Genomic DNA, 23,228 nt, shown 5'->3' with positions numbered 1-23,228 from the left:
ATATATATATATATATATATATATATATATATATATCTATATATATATATATATAGCAAAAAAGACGACCGTTGATTAGATTTGAAATATATTTAATAGTTGAATAGCAGAGGTTTAATCGGTCAATGATTGGCAAATGAAAGTCGTCAACTACTTCATCGATTTACTTGAATACGTTTCGCTTTTATTTTTAAAAGCATCATCAGTTCACTACAAATAATAGAAAAGATTATTCTAAGATCTAGGTGAACAACAAACAGCGTTCATACTCTCAAAAAAATTTGTAGGTTTTTTTAGATGTTATAAAAACTCTTTAAAACTCTTAAAACTTTTTAGATGTTAAAACTTACTAACTAAACGAGAAAAAAGGAACAAAAAACACAAGAAAAACTGTAAAAGGGCACTATTGTTCATTTAATTTTGACCTAATGTTGGTTTAAGCTCTTTCAGGTTTCAAGGGTTAAAACACACTAATCTTTTCGATTGTTTTCTTTCGGTTGTAGGATGCCATAATTTCACATGTGACTTGTTTTCGTACATGTGTTTCTTTGGAATGCAGGGAGGTACGATTATTAAGGGAATTGATAAACGAAAAGGAACCGACCTTTTTTAAAAAAGGATTCATTTTTTCCTTTTTTTACTTCTTTTTTAACAAAAAAAAAAAGAATAAAGAGTGAAGTTAATGTTTTGTAAGGGTTTGTTTTATTTGTTTTGTATGATGAGAGAGTGATATATCTGGCTTAAGTTGTCGATGTCGGTTCTTTCATTTACGGACGCTGGATTTTTTAGAATTTGGCACATTTCAAGGATGGATCGCTTGTGATAATTTTGTTGTTTGCACAGTATTTTGGTATTCGTGAAATCGATACTATGTTTAGTTGAAATGGCATGTTGTGCAAGGGCACAATATAGTTTAGAAATTCTAATCGTCTAATAGTCGCTTTTGTGGGACGTTAGTCGACCTTGAAGAAAGCGGCTGGTCTGGCCAATGTAGCAGGAGTTGCACTCTGCACAGGGCATATGATAGACATGGAGTTTTTGTCTTCGAAAATAAATTTTCTAAGGTTCTGGTGTTTTTTAAGGCTATTTTAACAGGTAAGTTTTTGAAAAGTTTGTTAAGCTTGTTGGTGATTTCTGGGAAGTACGGGAGCGAAGCATGTGTTGTGGTTTGTTCAGAAGTAGTAGGAGACTTATTCATATGTATTTTATCAGAAATGAAAGCTAATGTTTGCCGTTGGATGTTTCAGTAATGGACTGCCCATAGCTTTTAGAATATAGAAATTTATTGATGATGGATGCCGGATAGGAGTTATCTATGAGAATGGACTTCGGTAGATTGGGAGATTCTTCTTTGTAAGGCGGGTGTGTCAACATGTGTGTACTCTGTCCAACTTGAACATCTTCTTCCCTCCACCATTTTGGATCAGTATCTTCCCTATTCAAAAAATACAACTTCTTTCTACATAAATCTCTACCTCATCTCCAAAACAAATTAAACAAGCTAGGAAGCACTCCGTTCAATCGCTTACCATTTCACGAGAAATGGATACAAAATCTCAGACATCCAAAATGTGCCAACAACGTCCTCTAACTTCTTTCTCTCGGACCAAAGTTTGAATTACAACTCTCATTCAACGACTACCCTGTATGTAATTTCGTAGCTGACATAGAAAAGATACTATCTCACTCTGAAACCAATGACCTTCTTGAATTAAGGTCATCTGCCAATAACTTCCCACATAAGCCTTTTAACGCCAAAAGCGATATTGAGATATTGATCTAATATATTAACAAGCGTCCACTTTTCTAAAAAAACACCCTGGCCTCATGGTATTAACTAGTGATAAAGGTAATGACACTGTCCTTATGATGAGAGAGCAATACATTAACCTGGGCCAGCAACTCCTAGATGATAGCAAATACTATAATCTACTTCTTCGCAATCCCACTTCAACCTACACCAACAAAATCAACCGATATCTCACTGAAGTTAAAAACAAAAAAAATATTGACGAGAAACTAGCCAAATCCCTCCATAATTACAATGGCTATGCTCCTAGATTTTACTGTCTCCCCAAAATTTACAAGCCACAACTAAGTATGCGACCCATATTATAATCAATAAATGCTCCGAACACGAATATAGCTCAATTTCTAACGAACATTCTTTCACAAGCATACAATTATAATAATGACTTCAACTTAACAGATTCTTTCCAGTTCAGTGAATTTATTAATAATTATCCGCTACCCAGAGGCTTTGTCGAAGTAAGTTTTGACGTAGTATCCTTGTTCACAAATCTTTCACTTTCCAGTGTATTAACTTCTCTCCGTAACCATTGGAACCAAATCCAACCCCACAGTCCAATATTTTGGGATACTTTTTCCGAATTATTAAAATTGTTTTTTGACACCAATTATTTAATTTTTAATGACAAATATTATCATTTTTGGAACTCCTATGGGATCCACGATTTCTCCTATTCTATTCAACTTTGTACTAGACGATCCTATTAATGAGATTATCAAGAAGTTAGATTTCCAGGTTCCCTTTGTAAAACGGTACGTCGACGATCTGATTTTAGCAACCCCGCCGGACAAGACGGTGGACACCTTATCAGTTTTTAACTGCTTTGATCCTGACCTACAATTTACATGTGAATTTGAGGTTGATAACAGTATCACGTTTTTAGATATGCGAATTATTCGCACACCGGATAACAGATTAGTCACTACCTGGTACAGAAAATAAATGGCTAGCAACCGTTTCTTAAATTACGATTCGACATACCCAATCAGAAATAAACTCAACCTGGTACAAGACCTCAGCCTTAGACTACACATGTTGACACACCCGCTTTACAAAGAAGAATCTCTCAATCTACTGAAGTCCATTCTCATTCTTCTTCTCGTGCCACTCCTATCGGAGATTGGAAATCATCATGGCCACTACGACTTTGTTAGCAGCGCGCCTAAAAAGTTCAATCGAACTACACCCGAACCATTCACGTAGATTACGAAGCCACGATATTTTTCTTCTTCCCACACTTCTTTTGCCCTTAATTTTGCCCTGCATGATATTTCTTAAAAGTTCGTACTTTTCACCTCTCACAATGTGCCCCAAGTATTCCATCTTTCTAGTTTTTATCTCATTTAGAATTTCGCATCTTTTGTCTAAAGTTTGGAGTACTTGCGTGTTAGTGACGCGGTCCATCCATGATATTCTGAGAATGCGCCTATAGCACCACATCTCGAAAGCTTCGATGTTTTTTGTGGTCAACTGTTTTAGTGTCCAAGCCTCTACTCCATACAACAGGGTAGAAAAGACATAACACCGCAGCATTCGTATTCGTAACTTTATATTGATATCACGATTGCAAAAGAGTTTGCGCATTCTATTAAAGACTGATCTAGCGATTTCTATTTCTACATCTAATCTCTTTTGTTTGATCAGTATCGTCTGTGATCCAAGCACCTAGATATTTATAACAGGACACACGCTCAATCGTTGTATTGTCTATTACAAGATTAGCTCTGATGTTCTTTGATTTCGTGATTACCATAAATTTAGTTTTTTTCAAATTAATTTTCAAGCCGTAACTGTTACAGTATATATTGAGACTTTGAACGAGATGTTGTAGTTCTACTAGGGTTCCCGTTAGGAGAACCGTATCGTCAGCATACCTTATATTGTTGATCGTCTCACCATTTATTATCAGACCAAGATCTTCTTCCTCGAGTGCTTGTTCACAAATAGCTTCACTATACAGATTAAATAAAAGTGGCGACAAGATGCATCCCTGCCGGACTCCTCGACGGATTTGAATTTCTTCTGTTAGCCTACCCTCAACCTTCACATTTGCTGTTTGATTCCAATATAGGTTGCATATAATTCGAATATCTCGGCTGTCTATATTTTTCTTTATTAGAATTTGTCTTAGTGGTTCATGTTGTACTTTGTCAAAGGCCTTTTCGAAATCAATAAAGCAGGTGTAAATTTCTTGGTTCATGTCTAAGCATCTCTGTGAGAGAACGTTCATTGCAAACAGAGCCTCCCTTGTACCCAGCCCTTTTCTGAATCCCATCTGAGTGTTACTAATGTCTGCGTCTAATTTCCTATAGATCCTATTATGGATTATTTTCAGGAACAGTTTTAGAGCATGACTCATCAAAGCTATCGTACGATATTCGCTGCATTCCCTTGTATTTGCCTTTTTTGGCAGTAGTATAAAGGTCGAACGGAGCCATTCCCTAGGTATTATTCCAGTTCTATATATTGTGTTAAATAGATCTAGGAGTATTTTAATAGATTCATCGTCCATAAGTTTGAGCAGTTCTACGGGAATTTCATCAGGACCGGGGGCCTTACCACTTTTCGCTTGTTTGATTGCATAATCTATTTCTTCTCTGATTATATCAGGCCCTGTATCATCTGTATATTCGTTTGAGATTTCTTGTCTATCTTTGTCATCAAAAAGTTGTGATATGTATTCTGTCCATCGATTCATTTTTTGTTGTAAATCTGTTATGAGTATACCATCTGTATCTTTGATCTGTCCTATCTGTGTTGTTCTTCTCCTTCCTGTCATTTCTTTAATCTTTTTGTGTACATTAAAAAAGTCATATTTTCGCTCCAGTTGTTCCAACTCCTGGCATTGCTCACTTAGCCATCTTTCTCTAGCTTCTCTTATTTTCTTTTTTATCAGTTTATCTGTTTCTTTGTATCTTATCGGGTTATTTGTTTTGTGTACCCTTCTTTCACACATCAACTGTAGTATTTCCTCATTCATCCATTCTTTATGTTTCCTTTCTTTCGGTGTTAAGTTTTCTCTCCCTGCCAGCATTACGGCATGTTTAATATTCTCCCATTTTTGGTCAATGTTATCAGTATTTCTATTCAGTTTCTCTATATTTTGTAAATTTTCTTTGATTTTCACTATTGTTTTCTCTTTTATATGTTGTTCACTCAGTCTTCTCACGTCAATTTGTTTCTGTATGTGTTTTTGAATTATCTTTAGTTTTATTCTTAATGTGACTACTACAGGATTGTGATCCGAGCCTATATCTGCTCCTGGACATTCTCATAGACAACTCCTATCCGGTATCCATCATCAATAAATTTCTATATTCCAAAAGCTATGGGCAGTCCATTACTGAAACACCCAACGGGCCAACATTAGCGTCCATTTCTAATAAAATACAGATGGACAAGTCCCCTTTCACTCCTGAACAAACCACAAAGTATGCTTCGCTCCCGTACTTCCCAGAAATCACTAACAAGCTTAACAAACTTTTCAAAAATACTTACCAGTTAAAATTGCCTTAAAAAACACCAGAAACTTAGGAAAGTTATTTTCGAAGACAAAAACTTCATTGACCCCTCTAGAATAAACTAATGTCGTCTATCATATATCCTGTGCAGAGTTCAACTCCTGCTACACTCGCTAGACCAGCCGCTCTCTTCAAGGTCGACTAACGTCCCACAAAAGCGACATTAGGATTTCTAGCCCTTGCACAACATGCCATTTCAACTAAACACAGTATCGATTTAACAAATACCAAAATACTGTGCAAAAAACAAAATTATCACAAGCGATCCATCTTTGAAATGTGTCAAATTCTAAAACATCCAGCGTCCCTAAATAAAAGAACCGACATCGACAACTTGAGCCAGACATATCACTCTCTCATCATACAAAACAAATAAAAAAACCCTTACAAGGCATTAACTTCATTCATATTCTTCTTTTTTTGTTAAAAAAGAAGGAAAAAAAAAGAAAAAATGAATCCTTTGTTAAAAAAGGTCGGTCCCTTTTCGTTTACCAATTCCCTCGATAATCGTATCTCCCTGCATTCCAAAGAAACACATGTACGAAATCAAGCCACATGTGAAATTATGACAACCTACAACCTATAGAAAACAATCGAAAAGATTAGTGTGGTTTGACCCTTGAAACCTGAAAGAGCTTAAACCGACATACAAATGAAGCCATCGGTCAAAATTAAATGAACAATAGTACTCTTTTGTATTTTTTGTTTCTTTTTTATCGTTTAGTTAGTAAGTTTTTATCGTAGAGTTTTTATAACATCTAAAAAAACCTACAAATTGTTTTTATAAGTATAAACCCTGTTCGTTGTTGACTTATATTCTAAGATCTTTTCTATTATTTGTAATGAACTGATGATGCTTTTAAAACTAAAAGCGAAAAGTATTCAAGTAAATCAATGAAGTATTTGACGACTTTCATTACCCAATTATTGACCGATCAAACCTCTGCTTATCAACTATTGAATCGATTTTAAATACCTATATATATATATATATATATATATATATATATATATATATATATATATATATATATATATATATATATACACAACGCAAAAGTCTAAGGAAATAATTTGACAATACAAAGGACAGAAATTTTATGACCATATAAATTGGCTTGTACTATAAATGTTGATACAGACGCTTACTTCTTATTAAAAAAAAATTGTAAAACTGATAGTAATACGTGTTTTAGAATGTTTTTTATAAGAGACCAAAAAATCGACATTTTTATGTTTTGTTGATTTTTAATTTTACTCACTTTATACCATTCTTGCTTAATATAAATATATATATATATATATATATATATATATATATATATATATATATATATATATATATATATATATATATATATATATATATATATAAATACGTTCAAATTATCGGGTATAGTGGTCTATAATAAAAATCTTTCTTTTTTCTAAATTACTCAATATTTCGCTATTTATTTAAAAGCTTCCTCAGGAGTAAACTAAAAACAATTTGAACATTACAAAAAATGGCGTACAAATAAATTTTAAAACAATTACAGAATTTAAAAGATTTCGCAAATAAAAACTGACATTGAAGTATTTGAAATTTTGAATGTCAAGATTAAATTGTCTTAAGCACGTTCGTTACAGCTATACGATGAAAAATTAAAATTATTTCAAATGTAAAAATAAAAATAACAATAAAAGAAAAGTTAGAAGAATAATATTTATTTGATGAATTATGAAGGTTAAATTATTAAATTATTAAATTTTGTTCAATATGTTACAATATAATATGTTACTTAACTGTCCAGTGTCTGTTTTATAATTTAAAGTGTTTTATTTTTATTAATGTAATACATTTCAATATTAAGTAATTTAGAAAAAAGAAAGATTTTTATTATAGACCACTATACCCGATAATTTGAACGTATTTATAAATTATTTTTTGGTCGAAATAATCACTTCTAATATATATATATATATATATATATATATATATATATATATATATATATATATATATATATGTATATATATATATATATATATATATATATATATATATATATATATATATATCTATCCATATATCTATAAATATTCATGGACTACAACATAATAGGGGTAGAGTCGAGAATATTGCTAAAAACATCAAACAAGGTTTACTAACGCCGAAAATGGATGGAAGAGGACGTCATGCAAATCACAAAAAAAAATTTTCTAATGAGGACATCCTATTTCTTAAAGAATTTATTGAAAGACTCCCAAAATATGAGAGTCACTATTCCCGAAATGACAACTGTAATACGTATTTTATGACAATGGACTATACAATAGAGAAGCGCTATCAAGTTTATAAAATTGAATGTCTATCGCAAAATCAAGAATGTGTATCTGCTGATAAGTTTCGAAGAGTATTTACTGACGATTTTAATATTAAATTCAAATCACCTAAATCCGATACGTGCCATATATGTGATTCAATCTATGTTAGTATGAAAGAGGCTACAATACAAAGAAATGCCGAACAAATTCAAGCGTTAAAATTGAAGCAAGAACTGCATCACAGGAAGGCTAAAGCTGGACAAGACGCGATAAAAAATGCAACAAAAAAAGCACAAGAGAGCAATGAAACATATGCAATAACGTTTGACCTTCAACAAGCACTTCCAACCCCCAAATTGTCTACTGGTCCTACATTTTATAAAAAAGAAACTGTTTTCTTATAATCTGGGTATACACTCGTTGTATCCCTCACAGGGATACTTTTATTTGTGGGATGAGTCAACCACTGCTAGAGGTGCAGACGAGATCGGAAGCTGTCTGCTTAAACACTTCCAGATGCACAATATTAAAGGACATACGTTAATAGCTATCTCTGATAACTGCATCGGCCAAAATAAAAACTGGTCTTTGGTTGGAGTGTGGCTTCGTTTACTAGCTCTGGGAAATTTTAAGGAAATAATACATATTTTTCCACAGGTCGGACACACAATGTTACCATCAGACAGAGATTTTGCTGTTGTAGAAAAATACGTACGAGCTCATTGTCAATATGTATATTCTCCAGCTGAGTGGGAAAACATACTAAGAACATGACAAAAGAAAAATCCATTCATCGTTTACAAGATGAATCAAGAAGATTTTTTAAAAGTGTCTGAAATGAGAAACTATTTTGTACAACCCAAGTCTACACCGGCTAATCCATGTAGTATTATAAATGCTGTGCGAATGCGCTTCTCTGCTGAGAACTTTGAACAAATCGAAATCGCTGATACATACAATGGTGAGTTTAATTCATACCCAATTTAAAAAAGAGGAAGAACTGGGATCCTACAAGAACATTTTATTCGAGATCTTCAGAAAAAATATGCTACACGGCTTCGTATTGAACCTAGTAAACTTGAACATGTACTTTCATGTTTTGATTGGATTCCCAACGTTCATCACGAGTTTTACAGGTCATTATTTGCAAAATCCCTGATGTTTTTCTTATTTCTATTATTGTTTCTTGTGTTTATTTCTAATAACATTTTTTAGTATATTTGTTTCATTTTTATATCCTATGTGCAGTTCAATAAACGTAAAAAATGGTATCTACAGTTTTTTTTATTCAAAGTATCGTTTTACTCGTAAATTTAAAATTCGTTTTCAGCGGTGAAGTTAAAATAAGCTAGTTAGAAGATTAACGAGTATACATGTAAAAATACTGCTATGACAAGTGTCATTGCAACAGAGCAATCAATCGGTAAACTTTTAAGTTCCATTTCTGAACATTTGTATATATATATATATATATATATATATATATATATATATATTATGAATTTTTCGTCATTGCCCTGTAGCCCGTATTGTTTCTTAAATGTACCTTTTTCTGATAACTGCGTTAATTTTTGTTGGAGAGAAAAATAGTCGTGTCGATGATTTCGCTGTTGTAGTTTTGAACATTTTGTTTTCATTCATTATTTTATAACTTTATTTGGTAATTTATTGGTATTGCATTATATTGGTTCATTGGTACTTCGCTAATTCACTAACTCTCGAATTTGGTGTGTCATTTAGTCGTTTCTCTTAATGTACGGCTAAGTTTTTAGACTTAAACTAGTTGTTGTTGTTAATAATTCTGCAGCTTCTAATTATAATTGCATATTTAGATTTAGTTTTTGAAACAGTTTCACATCTCGCAATAGTTCCCATGATTTCGTTCTTTTTTAATCCATTTCAACCTTTCCAAAATATAATATTTTCCAATATACAAAGTAATTGTAACGTTAAGGTCAGAAATAATATCAGCTCAAAGGTACGCTTTTACATATTTAATGCCATCCCTGTGTCAATAATTGCTTAATATATAACGTACTATTTGATTCCACTTTAATTCTACTGACATAATTCAGTTAGTTTATCGCCCGTTTCGTTTTATTGACCTAGTCCGTAGTTACCAGTAACGTTTGTTATCAATCTTCTTTTCTTTTAATGTTTGATATTACAATAGAAAATTTATTTACTATTTTTAATGGAAATTCACCACAATTACAGTTAAACATACATTTATTTTGTTGTTTTAAATTCCATTTCGTAAATCGTTCTTAAAATATTTGAAATATAATAAAAGATAAAAAATGAAAATAATGAGAAAACAGCTTCGGAGAAATAATATGAAACCAATATGGTTCTACAGTTAATAAAAATTGTAGGAGCTGAAAATTTTCCATGAAAAACTGGCGCACAATGAAAACTCAAATAAATATTTACGAATCTGTAGCGACAAAAAAATATAAAAAATTATCTTTGAAAAATAAACCTGTTGGTTACATGTATAACATAATAGTATCTAAACAGTGGTCATTTTGATGCTTATCAGGCAAATCGTTCACCTGAATATTTTTTTACCGCGATATAATATTTAAAAAAATATATGTTTGTTGGTATTTTTCTCTTTAAGAGGGCCTAAAGAATTGAAACTTTATTCTTTGAATACGAAAATAAGCAATACTTCTTTAGGTAAAAACATTTTTATTTGAATTTGGAAAAACTTGCAATGTTATTTAAGTGCTTAAACGTTAGAAGCAACGAGTTTTAGTTTTTCAGTATCTGGATAACTCCGAACTTTGCGCACTTAAGGGGAAACATTTTTCAAACCTATAAAAAATTGATATCATTGAGCAGATTCTCTCAGTGCTAGAAACTATTACGGAATTACCAATTTTTCAAAGCGCTGGGAAAACTATTCATTTTTTTTAGTACATTTTTCGCTTTTTCAGTACATTTCCCCTCTTTTACTCCCATTTAGTTTAAAAATGTTATTTTATTTTTTTTATACTTACAGGTTGAACATCCATGTAAAAGCTATGCTTTTCTGGATCAGGTGGGGATACTCCTTCCAATGCAGTTCTATATTTGTCATCAGCGAGGTAGAAATGAGGAAAAGATAGTAAAATTGGCGAGTCTGAAAAATAATTTTAACCCATTATTTTATTATTTATTATTATAAGGAATTATTTATATTTATACTATTTCTTATATTATTATATAAGATTAACGAGGAAGGAAACTAAGTCAAGCGCATTGTTGAAGAGAATATAAAAACAATTATACCATCGATATATACCCAATATTACCCAATAATAAAATAAGTGTCCATAATATCATGACTACATATAAAAGATCTGCTTTGGAAATGCGAGAAACAAATATGCGCCTGGTTATTTAATTATTAGTCTTAATGATTTCGGAATGATGAAGCTTAGCAAGATAAAAAAAAACTAGCAAGCGAGTGTGAGTGGCACAGTGAAGAAAAATACCTATTAAAGCAAGAGCTTAAACAAAACGACAGCAGGTACCTAAGCCTATCTGAAAGATACATACATGGAGTAGGGTATAAACAATAAATCTTTCAGGTCTGATTGTGGTCTAGAGGAAGGCCCAAACTCCCAATTTTCTAAAGACTATAAAATCTATAATCTACAATAAAACATTGTAAAAATGCATTGTAAAAATTATTTTTAAAAATGCTTTCTAACAAAGACAGTGAATATTTTTAAAATTGTAAAACGATTTATCTATCTCCATTTAGAAAGAATAATGAGCAGAATACTTTCGATCACTAGTTGCTAAAGATGACAATAATAAACCGCCAACAAAAAAAAATAGAAAATCACCAGGGGAGGACAGAATACCGAATGAAGACCCAAAGTATAGAGGACCAGATCTAACCAAACAACTATTAAAACCTATCCAAAAAAATAAGAGAACAACACAGAATACTATAAGAATAAAAGTCAAGCGACCTAATACCTCTTTTCAAAAAGGGAGATACATTGGACCAAGAAAATTACAGAAGAATTAATTTATTAAACACAATACTAAAATTAGCAACTAGAGTGATAATAAACGAACTGAATGAAATTATTATAGCACTAGCAGAAAAAGAACAAGAATTTATGTCAGGAAGGCCATACAAGGAATAAATAATCTAACAGATTACTTATTCCATAAAATATCAAATAGCAAATGTCAATAGCCAGTGTAACCCAAAAAAAGAAATCCTATCAATAATCGAACAAATTCATGAACATGAAAACATTTTTTACAAGATCAGACCGTAGTCTGGAGCTCAGAATCTGTATAACAAAAAAAAAATTGCATGATAAAACAAAAATAATAATTACTAAGAATATCAAACAGTTGAAAATACAATACTTGGGTCAAAGGCTTAGAGCTTAAATATATAGTAAAAGGGTAGAAAGATGCCAGAACGCATAGCTAAAAGACGGGAGGAGATAGTTGTATCGCTTATCCGCGGACACTTTTATGCAACAGTTTCCAAATCTATTGCTATTTGGATCACCAACTTTCGAAAGGAGATGGTGCAATAAGAAGATCCACTTATTGTACGCAGGAGAGCCTCTATAAATAATTAAAATGATCGAAAATATCTACCAAAATAACACAATGAAATAAGAAGTAGAAGAAAAACTAACTGACCCAACGTAAGCTGGCAATGGGATGAGACAGGAAAATTCCGCGAGTCCTCTATTGTTTAACCTAATCATGGATGAAATAATAAAAAAGAATACTAAATGGAAGAAAACAACTAATCTGCTAAGCAGGCGACGCAATACTACTCTATTAAAGTGAAGATGATTTATAGCGCATGATGCACCAATTTAATATATCTGCCAGAAAATGTAAAATAATAATTTCCCCAGAGGGAAAAAAACCAAATGCATAGTTTAACTGCATATTTACTAAGATCTAAATTAAAGGTTGAAGGTCAAATAATAGAACAAGTGATATACTCTAAATATCCATGCATCACACTCTCTAGTTATGGAAAGTTCGAAACAGAAGTGGAAGATTAAGTAAATAGCGCAAACAGAGCCACAGATTGCTCGATATAATATATAGAAATAATATTATCGAGAAATACATTAAAGGCGGAATTTACAAAACGGTTATCAGACCAATAATGACATACGCTGCAGAAACACGACCTGTCACAGAGAGGGCAAAAAAAAATGTTAGAAATAGTAGAGATGAAAACTCTTTAAAAAAAATTATGGTTAGACACTATCAAAAAAAACTAAAGTAGAAATATACGACGTAGATGCAAGATGGAGAACATCATGGAGTGTCTCCATCATGTACTCTCATAAGAAGTAGAAGAGTGGAATGGAACAATCGTACACTTCCGAGAATAAAGTTAGGGTCCCGTATGTGAATTAATTGGAAATATTTTAGAAATTTTTGGTTATAACATAGTTAACTAACGGAGTGCTTAAAAAACAACGTTTTTGTCCTTAAAAATTTATTAACCGAAATAAAAATGAACAATTTTCCTTTGATATACTAAATATTGAAAAAAAAAAGCAATCCTGGCAATAGCAAAGAAAAAAAAAAGAACTTTAATAGCAAATATTTCCTCCTCTGGCAGTGATAACACCTTGAAAACGACGCGACGAGACATGCTTTTAATCAGATTTTGGATTACATTATGCGAAAGACTATTCCATTCCTGCACCAATATGTCGCGAACCTCTATTTAATTTCTGAAGGCCAGCACATGACTGCGTATACGTCTCTTCATGCCATCCCAAACATATCCTATGTGATTGATATCTGGAATGCGAGCAGGTCAAACAAATAGTGTGATTTGAACCTTGTCAATATACTCTGTAACTATCCGAGCAGTGTGGGGCCGTGCATTATCATGCATCGTCTCCAAGAATAACCGTAAACGGTAAAACATGATCTTCTAGAATCTGTATTAGATACAGATGTCAATGTTCTATTCTAGATAAAGACTTACTCCGTGCGAGCGTCAAACGATATGCCTCCCTATGCCATAACTGACTTTCCACTAAATGGAAGTCATTCGGAAACACATGCTTAAGCATATTTCTCGCCTGGACATTACCACACTCTTACACGTTTTTGTGAGCCCCTAAGACAGAATCTCGATTCATCGGAAAATAATACACAACTCAAATCATGTATTGTCCAAGGCAAGTGTTCCCGTGCCAAATTCAATCTGGCAATTCAGTGTTCACAGAAAAGCGGCAGTCCAGTTACCCTAGTTCGGGAAGATAAACCGGCAGCATAAAGTCGCTTTCTAACTGCCCATTCACTTTTATTTACATTTGTCACTTCTTGCAGATATTTTTAAACGGAAACTGCCGTAAAATTTCAGTTTTTTCGGAACCAGGTATTCAAGTAAGAAGACCGGTCTCTTCGTACTGTCGCCATACTCATTGCACACAAAAGAGGCTTACCCAACGTTCCTCGCAATTTTGTACTGACTGTGGCCATCTTCTAACGCCGCCACAATTATTCTAGGTAGATTCCACAATAGATTAGTGGAGACATCAATAATAATAAAACATTTAGTATTCTGATCACACACCTTAAGGGGAATAAAAAAGTGTAATTTAGCTATGTATAATTAAACTTTTCAATATTTTAACTGAAAGTAACAACGATACTGTAAATTAAAATGTTAGTGTATGGACGAACTCTGAGAATATTATGGGTTAATAGAGTTACCAATAAGAATAATAGGAAAAGAAAAAAAGTGAAATAACTTTAATGGAAAGAAAAACCTGCAATACCTGCCACACCTAATACCTGAAGAAAGTTTACATTATACTACGACTTATCGGTCTTACAAATAGCGGTAAAAGAAGTAGCGGAAAGGATGTATATCCTGTATTATTCATTTAAGAGAATGGGTTGGATGTAGTAAGTCAACACAATAAAAACTGAGACGTCAAAATTAACTTAATGATAGGCAATCTTCGTAGCCAACAAAGTACCTGAAGAATCAGACGTTCTCTTCATCTAAGCATATTTTATTTTCTCATATTTACAAATGTTAAATAATGTTGTTGTGGCACACTAAATGATTTAGAGCACTAACTTTTTTAAACATTTTTAAACTATTTTTTAATAATTTCGGATTCTATTTATGATTCTATTATGTTTGAGGTTCTCTTTGCTCAACCATCTGATTATTACCGTTTTGAAGCGTATATATTTAATGGTAGTTTAACTTAGTTTTAACAAGGGACAGTAGTAGGTAGTTCGACTCGAGCGGTCGAATAGTGCGGACGTGTTTTGGAAGGAGCAACTAGGAGGTAGTCAACAGAGCTTATCAGCTCTCGGTGGGTAAGAAACCGTGTGTGGCACTTGTAGATTATTTTCTATCAAAGCGAAGAGTGGATGCGAGGTTGCTTTTAGTTAAACCGTCGGGGAGCTGCCTTTATAGGCTCCTCGCGAAGATTATTAGTAACTTCGCGTTGGCGAAGATTTTACGGGTTTACCATAGTGTGTCGACAGGGATGACACTGTAAGGCTTTGACATTTGACAAAGTCGGACAGAAACGGCCCCTGCTCCTGTGGTAAAAGAAACTGCAAGAGGATTTCTCCCTTTGAACACAGGGAGAGAACAACTGCAAAGTTCCTTGGGACGGCACCCAGTAAATCGTTCTGGCAGCGGCCAGACGGTGGCAAAAAACAGAGTCTTTTGTGTAGTAAAATCCAAAATTCTTTTGAACACTTTTGTTCACGGCCGTAAGGCATAATGAGTAAATCCTCCCCCCCTGAAAGTGATGTCAAGCTGGTATTACTAGAAGTAGAAGACGATGACAGCCAGTCATCCATCCCCTCAGTGACAAGCTCAATTGAGTATTATAATAACTTTATTAAAAATACTATCAACCCATCTGCGGGAAACTCCCCTGCCTACACTGCCAACGACGAAGTCGGAAGGAAGGAAGAAACAGAAGTCGACAAAAGTGAAGAAGAAACTGATAATATATCAGAGGAAGAAGTCGAAACGGAAATCAAGACAGAAATCGAAAAGACAGCAGCCCCAGAAAAAGAAACTCAAGCCATGCCCCCAACCAAGATGGACGCTTAAGAAAATCCATCCAAACAGAAGAAAAGACACAGGACCCCAGGCGACTCCTCTGACGAAGAGGAAGACGCTTCGTCAAAGGGCACGAGAAATGGCAGCTTTAGAAAAAGCAAACGATCTGAGTAGGTCAGTCAATGCACTGACTGAACAAATCAAGGCCATGAAGGGAAAACAAAATCAGAGAAGAGAAACTTCTAGCTCAGATGACTGAGCTTAGAAAAGAAAATCAAGAAAGGGACAAGGAGGTCAAGATACTGACGGACAAAATCCTAGACCTAATGGATGAACTAACCAAGCAAAGAAACATGGCAAAACCTCAAATAGAATAAAAAAAAACCCAGAACCGACCCAAAAGGAAAACGAAAAATTGACTAAGAATCCGGCGAAAAAAAAAACGGTTTCTAAGTCAGACAAAAAGCAAAAAACAATTATCCCAGTTATACCAATTATACCAGTTATAACTGAGGATATCATGGAGACTAACGATGCCGGATGGCACACAGTCCAGCACAACTCAAAAAAGACAGCAAGCCCGAGAAATAGAAGGAAACCCCAAAAAAAAGCGCAGCGGAAAAGCAGACAGAGCTAATCCAAAAGCGTAAAGAAGAGAAGATGGACAAAACCATCAAAGAAAGACAAGAAAAAAGACAAACAAAAGAAAAGAAAAAGGAGTCACAGCCGTCTACCAGCAAAGCTGTAGAAAAATCAACCCCCGAGGTCAATCACGAAGTAGTTGTCTCTACCAAATTACCAAAACCACCGGCAATTATCCTAAAAGCGGTAGGAGAACATCAAAAGATTCTGCAACAAGCTGCAGCAAAGAAGATTATCTCGACAAATAAATTTGCCAGATCAGGAAGGTCTATAGTTATACAAACTAAGACCAGAGAGGACTACCTAGAAATGGTCAGACTCTTAGAAAACTACACTCCAGCTGTAGACTTCGCGTATCCGATAGATACCGAAAACATCAAGAGAGTGATTATAAGAAGATTATCCTTAACCCCTATCGATGTTCTTAGTTAGGATCAAGGCAGAAGAAGATACAAAAATGAAAAGCATTTCTGACCTATGCTTCATGAAAATAAACGTAGACGACGAAATAAAAAACAGGAAGGAAACAATCCAATGCTACAGCTGCCAAGGATTCTACCACAGTTCCAAAGCATGTCACTGTGGTTCTAAATGCGTGAAGTGTGGAGAAAATCACCTGAGCAGCGAGTGCGGAAAGGACAGAACAACTGATCTGAAATGCGCGAATTGCGAGCAAGCCCACACGGCAAACTACCGGGGATGCCCAAAAGCGCCCAAGAAGAAAATCACCCCCCAGCAACAACAACAACAAAAGGGAAGGCCTACAAATTCCAGCAGCACCTTAAATAAAGTTGTTAGCTGCGCTCAGGCCACAAAAAAGCCTGAAAGCGTCAATACGGAGGCACAATCCACCAACGAAGCAGCTGCGCTTATCGCCAGCTTCAACGCGGATCTCAATGCCAAAATGGCACAATTCTCCGGCATGCTGGAACAGATAACCCAAGTGATGACAGCCATAGGAAACATAGGTCAGAAATGCTAGTACACCATTCGGAAGATCTTCACATTGGGTCTTGGAACTCAGGTGGGCTATTTACAAAAATAAATCTTCTGGACGAATTTTCCAACAGATTGGAACTAGATATCATAGCACTTCAAGAAACAAAACTACTGGAAAGAAAAAGAACTAAATTTCCAGGCTATGATATCTACAGAACTGACCATAAAGCAAACTCGGGAGGTACGGCAATTATGGTCAAAAGAGGAATCAAACACCAAACCATTTCTACTCCGGATGGTTTGGTCACAATGAAAGCCACAATAGTCCGGCTTTTCACAGGAAACGAGTCACTAAAAATCGTCTCAGCTTACGTAAGACCAAATGACCCTATCTTTGACGAAGACCTAAGCCTCATATTGGAGTCAGAAGAACCCACAATTATCATTGGCGACCTAAATGCAAGATAGCCGAACTGGTACGACCGTACAACTTACCGAAAGAGACGACTGCTCTGCGGCTATCTTGAAACAAGAAATAACACATACGCAGTAGGTCCAGTGGATCCAACATGCTATAACGGACTAGCTCCACCGACTCATCTCGATATTGCAATCCTACACAACGTGGGTCAACAATATGAAATACATTCATTAAATGAAGGCGATTCTACACACAACTTAATCGTCCTGACCCTGGCCGCAATAGATATTAACTACCTGCAGCCCCACAAAAGGAAAAGAACCAGTTGGCCAAACTTCAGAAGAATAGTGAGCGAGAACATCGGTACAATACCCACTATAAATAACATTACAGAACTGAAAGATAGTGTGGAAAAATTAGAACAAACTATAATATATATGCCATCGATGCCAGCTCCAAATAAGAAGAAATAACAACAAAAAAAGGAAGATTCAGGGACATAAGCATAGAACTAAAAGACCTAATCAAAAAGAAAAATAGAAGAAGACGCAGGGCGTACAGAACTAGGACTCAAGAAGACAAAAGGATTGCAAACGAGCTAAACAGAGAAGTCAAAAGACAACTGCAAAACCACAAAAACGAAAGCTGGGACACCTATATCCAGGAACTAAATCCAAACAAATCCGCGTTCTGGAAGCTATCAAAAATACTACGTAACGTAAAGACCAAAAACCCATTCCACCACTACACGGGGAAAACGGTATAGTATACCTACACCGAACAAGACAAAGCAGAAGTCCTAAAAGATGAAATAGAAAAAGCCTGCAGGAACAACGAACACCACTACGAAGATATCGACTTCACAGAAGAAGTAGAAAACATAACCAGAAGGCTAAAAAGAAAAAAGGGAAGAATTGTACACACCTACCTTGAAGAAAACAAGGGTTTAATAAATATGTCAAATGCAAAAAAAGCACCAGGACCGGACAACATCACAAACAGAGCCCTCAAAAACCTACCGGCGAAAGCAATAGTATACATCACAAACATCATACACAGTATACTAAAGTTAAGATACTTGACTTATGGACAGATGGAAGGAAGCTCACGTGATTATGATAGCGAAACCGGAAAAAAACTGCACTTTTCCACAAAACTACAGACCTATTAGCCTACTATCATCAGTAAGCAAAGTAGCAGAAAGGGTCATACTAACTAGACTCAATGAAGAATCACAAGCTGTGGGATCTATTCCAGAGGCTCAGTTCGAATTTAGGACCGAACACTACTGCGAACTGCAGGTTCTAAGGCTGACAGAATTCATTACCAAAGGCTTTAACGAAAAGTTGTACACAGCAACGGCGTTCCTCGACGTGAGTAAAGCTGTTGATAGAGTATGGCATCAAGGTCTGCTCTATAAAATGAGCAACCTAGGCTACTGTGAGGCGATGACATGTCTCCTTGCCCCTACCTAGCTAACAGAAGGTTCAGAGTTCGAATAGGACCAACCCTATCCGAGCTCGGAGCCCTGGAAGCTGGAGTGCCTCAGGGAGCGGTGCTATCGCCGTACTTATATACTATCTACACAGCTGATACTCCAACAGACCCCAGAACACTGGTTAGTATGTACGCGGACGACACAGCCATAGCAGCTAGCAGTAGAGAACCTAACCCAGCCACCTGCAAGGCGCTCTAAATATATTGCAGAAATGGTGCATAAAGTGTAAAATTGCCCTGAACCCCGATAAAACACAGGCCGCTATGTACAAACACAAGACAGAAAACTCACATTTACTGAGCAAGTAAAGCAAGCAGTCTACAAAACGAAAGCACTAAGAAGTCAACGTTCTTCGCTAATAGGTAGAAAGAGCAAACTTCGTTTTAAAACAAAAATGAGAGTAGCTAACAGCATAATACTACCCTCACTAACATATGCATCTGCCGCATGGAGACATACATGCAAGAGCAACAAAAAAAGATCCAAACAGCCCAAAAATGGATGATCAGAGAAGCCCTAAATTACCTAAATATGTCCCATTGAGATACCTATTTAGAGACTCTGGTCAGAAAAGAATACTAAGGAGAATGGATGAAAGAGCACACGGCATTTTTAATGGACTCAGAAACCATCCCAACAGAATACTTAGAGAGTTGACAGATTACGATGTAAACAGAAGAACGGTGCACAGACGGCCGAAACAACAACTTACTGGATATAGATATAAGAAGAATAGATGAAGAAATTAGATAGTCACAGAGTAGCTAAAAGAATATTTATACAGTGAGCACCAAAAAAATGAGGCGGAATTGCTGCAACCAATCAAGAGAGTTTGAATGATTGTAGCAATTCAGTCACAGTCTGGCGTCAGACCGTCAGACCTTTTATAAACAAGCCGCTTAGGCATAGGCCCCTCAGGAAGATCGTTTGCAGATCCTAACGCGAAATCTGAGCACCGAGGCCATGTGCGGCATACATGGGCTCGGTGGCCGGACCCCATTCGAAGACCCAGCCAGCGAGGAGAACAAATTTATTTTTGCCAATTCAGTGGCTGAGTGAACGAGCATACACATTTTTCGGACAGAGAGTTATCAGCCCAGGCTGGTGGCTCTCTGTTCGGGACACACGCTTTTTCTTTTCTTTTTTAGGGACACCAAGTTCCGAAGTCAAGTTAGAGTAACTTCAATAGAGTCAGTAAAGTAAATAGGGAAAAAAGCCGATATGTGTGCTACTCCTACAGTTCGGTGGCCTAATCACAGTCATTAAAAACAGAGGGTGTCTCATTACCAAGAGCACCCTAAGTAACTTTCAAATCATAATCCTCCTCACGTAAGTCACGTAAGATAAGGAGGGGTCGAGGAAAAGCCTGGGGGTCAGATAGGTACCACTTCGATTAGCGAAGTGTGACCGGTTTGATATTCGGACATGTGGATCCCAGTCTTACACTGGTATAAACATGTTCCTAGGGGCAGAGTTAATCACTGCGTGCGTGTGTGTGTGTGTGTGTGTGTGTGTGTGTTTGTGTTTTAACAGGGCTATTTAAATTGTTACATTTACTTTAACCTTAATCATGATTAAAAATTTTATTGCGAGAGTTATCTAAAACCACGATGCACTTTTATGTTTTTTCTTCTCAGTTCTACTGTTCTAATTTTCGTCTTAAATCCTGACCTCCCTAAATATAATATTTAATATTTTCAGTATATTTTAATATTATAGTGTCTTGATTTAGCTCATATTTTGTTTAGTATACAGAATACCTAATTAGAAAATAAAGATTTCTTTATTTGTATTATTTATTTGTAATATATTAACTTATAAACCAAATTATAAACTTATATTTAATGATACATACCATACTGACAGAGCGATACGTTGAAGAATCCAGACGGTGTGCATGGTGGACCCTGAGAACAGAAGCAGGCGTTCTCTGGGTTTTCCTCTACACTTCCGAATACATTTTTAGGTGGGGTAAATCTATAAGCAGGTACTTCATTACTACTTGCTAGAACCTCTTTGTCAAATCTAAAAGTTAAAAGATAATAAGTAATATAAGTAATATATCTAATAACTATAAATTTATTAGTTACGTACGCTTACGCATAATTTGATATTCCGAGGGTAAAAACACTACCTTCAGATTTTTTTTCAAGCCAAAAAAAGCCATTTTTTGGCTTTTTAATGACAAGTTGTCACCCAAATTTATCATACTCTTTAAATATACCGCTCTATTGCACTATTGCACTTATAGAGGTTGGTATTTCGCCTTGCTGTTCTGTCATATTTTGACCTCAAGGCCAATGTCTTTTCACGTTGTTGGCGTGGGTGTTACACCTGTTAATTTATTTACCTGCGGCATTCAGTAAGCTAAAGACTAGTAACTTCATTTTTCACTTTTAAATACTATATTTTATTCTTAAATAACTCAATAATGTTACCTAAAGTCAAAATTAAACTTTAACTGATTATAAATAAATTGTTGGAAGTGCATCTCATGATCTTTCTAGTTCTCTACATATCAATTTTAATGTTTTTTACTTCAGTTTTTTACAATAATTTTTTATATACATGTATGATTATCACATGTTCTTTTGCTGTGCTAAGTCTGTTAATTTGTAAACTATACCTAGTTTCAATTAATTGTTTATACAACTTTATCTCTAAATGTCCAGTATCGTAAACTTTTTCACACATTTAATATCATTGACTGCTACATGTCTTTGTAAGGTAATACACATGTTTTAACTTCTCTATGGATATTTGGTTTTTCATATTGTTCTTTTTAGATGAACTGATGATGCTTTCTGAGCAGAAAGCGAAACGTCTTCAATAAATAGATGAAGTAGCCACCTTCTTTGTCTTTTATTTCTCCACTTTGACCGAAAAACCCTCCACTCTTCGAGTGTTCCTTAGTTTATATTGGATTGACGGTCGTACTCCTTTTCTCGATATATATATATATATATATATATATATATATATATATATATATATATATATATATATATATATATATATATATATATATATATATATATATATATATATACATATATATATATATATGTACATATACATATATACATATATATATATATATATATATATATATATATATATATATATATATATATATATATATATTTATATATATATATAAATATATATATATATATATATATATATATATATATATATATGTATATATATATATATATATATATATATATATATATATATATATATGTATATATGTATATATATACATATGTATATATGTATATATATATATATATGTATATATATATATATATATATATATATATATATATATTTATATATATTATATATATATATATATATTTATATATATTATCTATATATATATATATATATATATATATATATATATATATATATATATGTATATATGTATATATATATATATATATGTATATATGTATATATATATATATATATATATATATATATATATATATATATATATATATATATATATATACTAGCGGACCAACTCGACATCGAGTTTTTTAAATGAAATTTTTATTTTGCGAGAAAAATTAAGAGATCAATGCAAACAATATAAGCAATTATATACATAACATTCATCAATAATAATGCAAGTAAAAAAAAAGTGATTATGGAAGTCGACCTCAAAACCGGAATGCAATTTTTAGTTCATCAAATGTCGACATGGATATCATTTAGCAGTTAATTTTGCATGCTATCACGAATCCGGTGTCAGATTTGCTCTATCTTGACGTTTTATGCGCGTTTAGGGTCACTTCCGGTGTCGGATCGCAACCGGAAGTACATATTTAGATTCGGCTCGACGAGACCTTTCGATCCATATATACATTGTGGGGTCTAAAACTTAAAGTCAATTTTAACTTCCGGTCATCTCAAAACCGGAAGTGAATTTTTGTACCAAAAGTATATCTTGACAATCTCATACGTAATACTAATAATATTCCCAAAGAATATTTTAATTATCTAATATGGTTTTTGAGTCAAGTGGTGGA

At 34.1% G+C, this 23,228-nt stretch overlaps 1 protein-coding gene across 5 annotated transcripts in view; it reads right to left on the bottom strand.

The window, feature by feature from the left end:
* Positions 1 to 23,228, bottom strand: part of emp (epithelial membrane protein) — a 453,476-nt gene that overhangs the window by 14,755 nt on the left and 415,493 nt on the right. For all 5 annotated transcript variants that reach the window (XM_072526105.1, XM_072526108.1, XM_072526106.1 and 2 more), the window contains 2 exons: positions 21,041 to 21,210; positions 10,644 to 10,765 (listed from right to left, as the gene is read on the bottom strand). In XM_072526105.1, the coding sequence (XP_072382206.1) occupies positions 10,644 to 10,765; positions 21,041 to 21,210 (292 nt within the window). The remainder of the gene's footprint in view (positions 1 to 10,643; positions 10,766 to 21,040; positions 21,211 to 23,228) is intronic.

The sequence above is a fragment of the Diabrotica undecimpunctata genome, chromosome 3 (assembly GCF_040954645.1).
Source record: "Diabrotica undecimpunctata isolate CICGRU chromosome 3, icDiaUnde3, whole genome shotgun sequence".
Lineage (NCBI taxonomy): Eukaryota > Metazoa > Arthropoda > Insecta > Coleoptera > Chrysomelidae > Diabrotica > Diabrotica undecimpunctata.
Note: the sequence above shows the minus strand (reverse complement) of the source record. Positions and strands in the feature narration are given on the sequence as shown.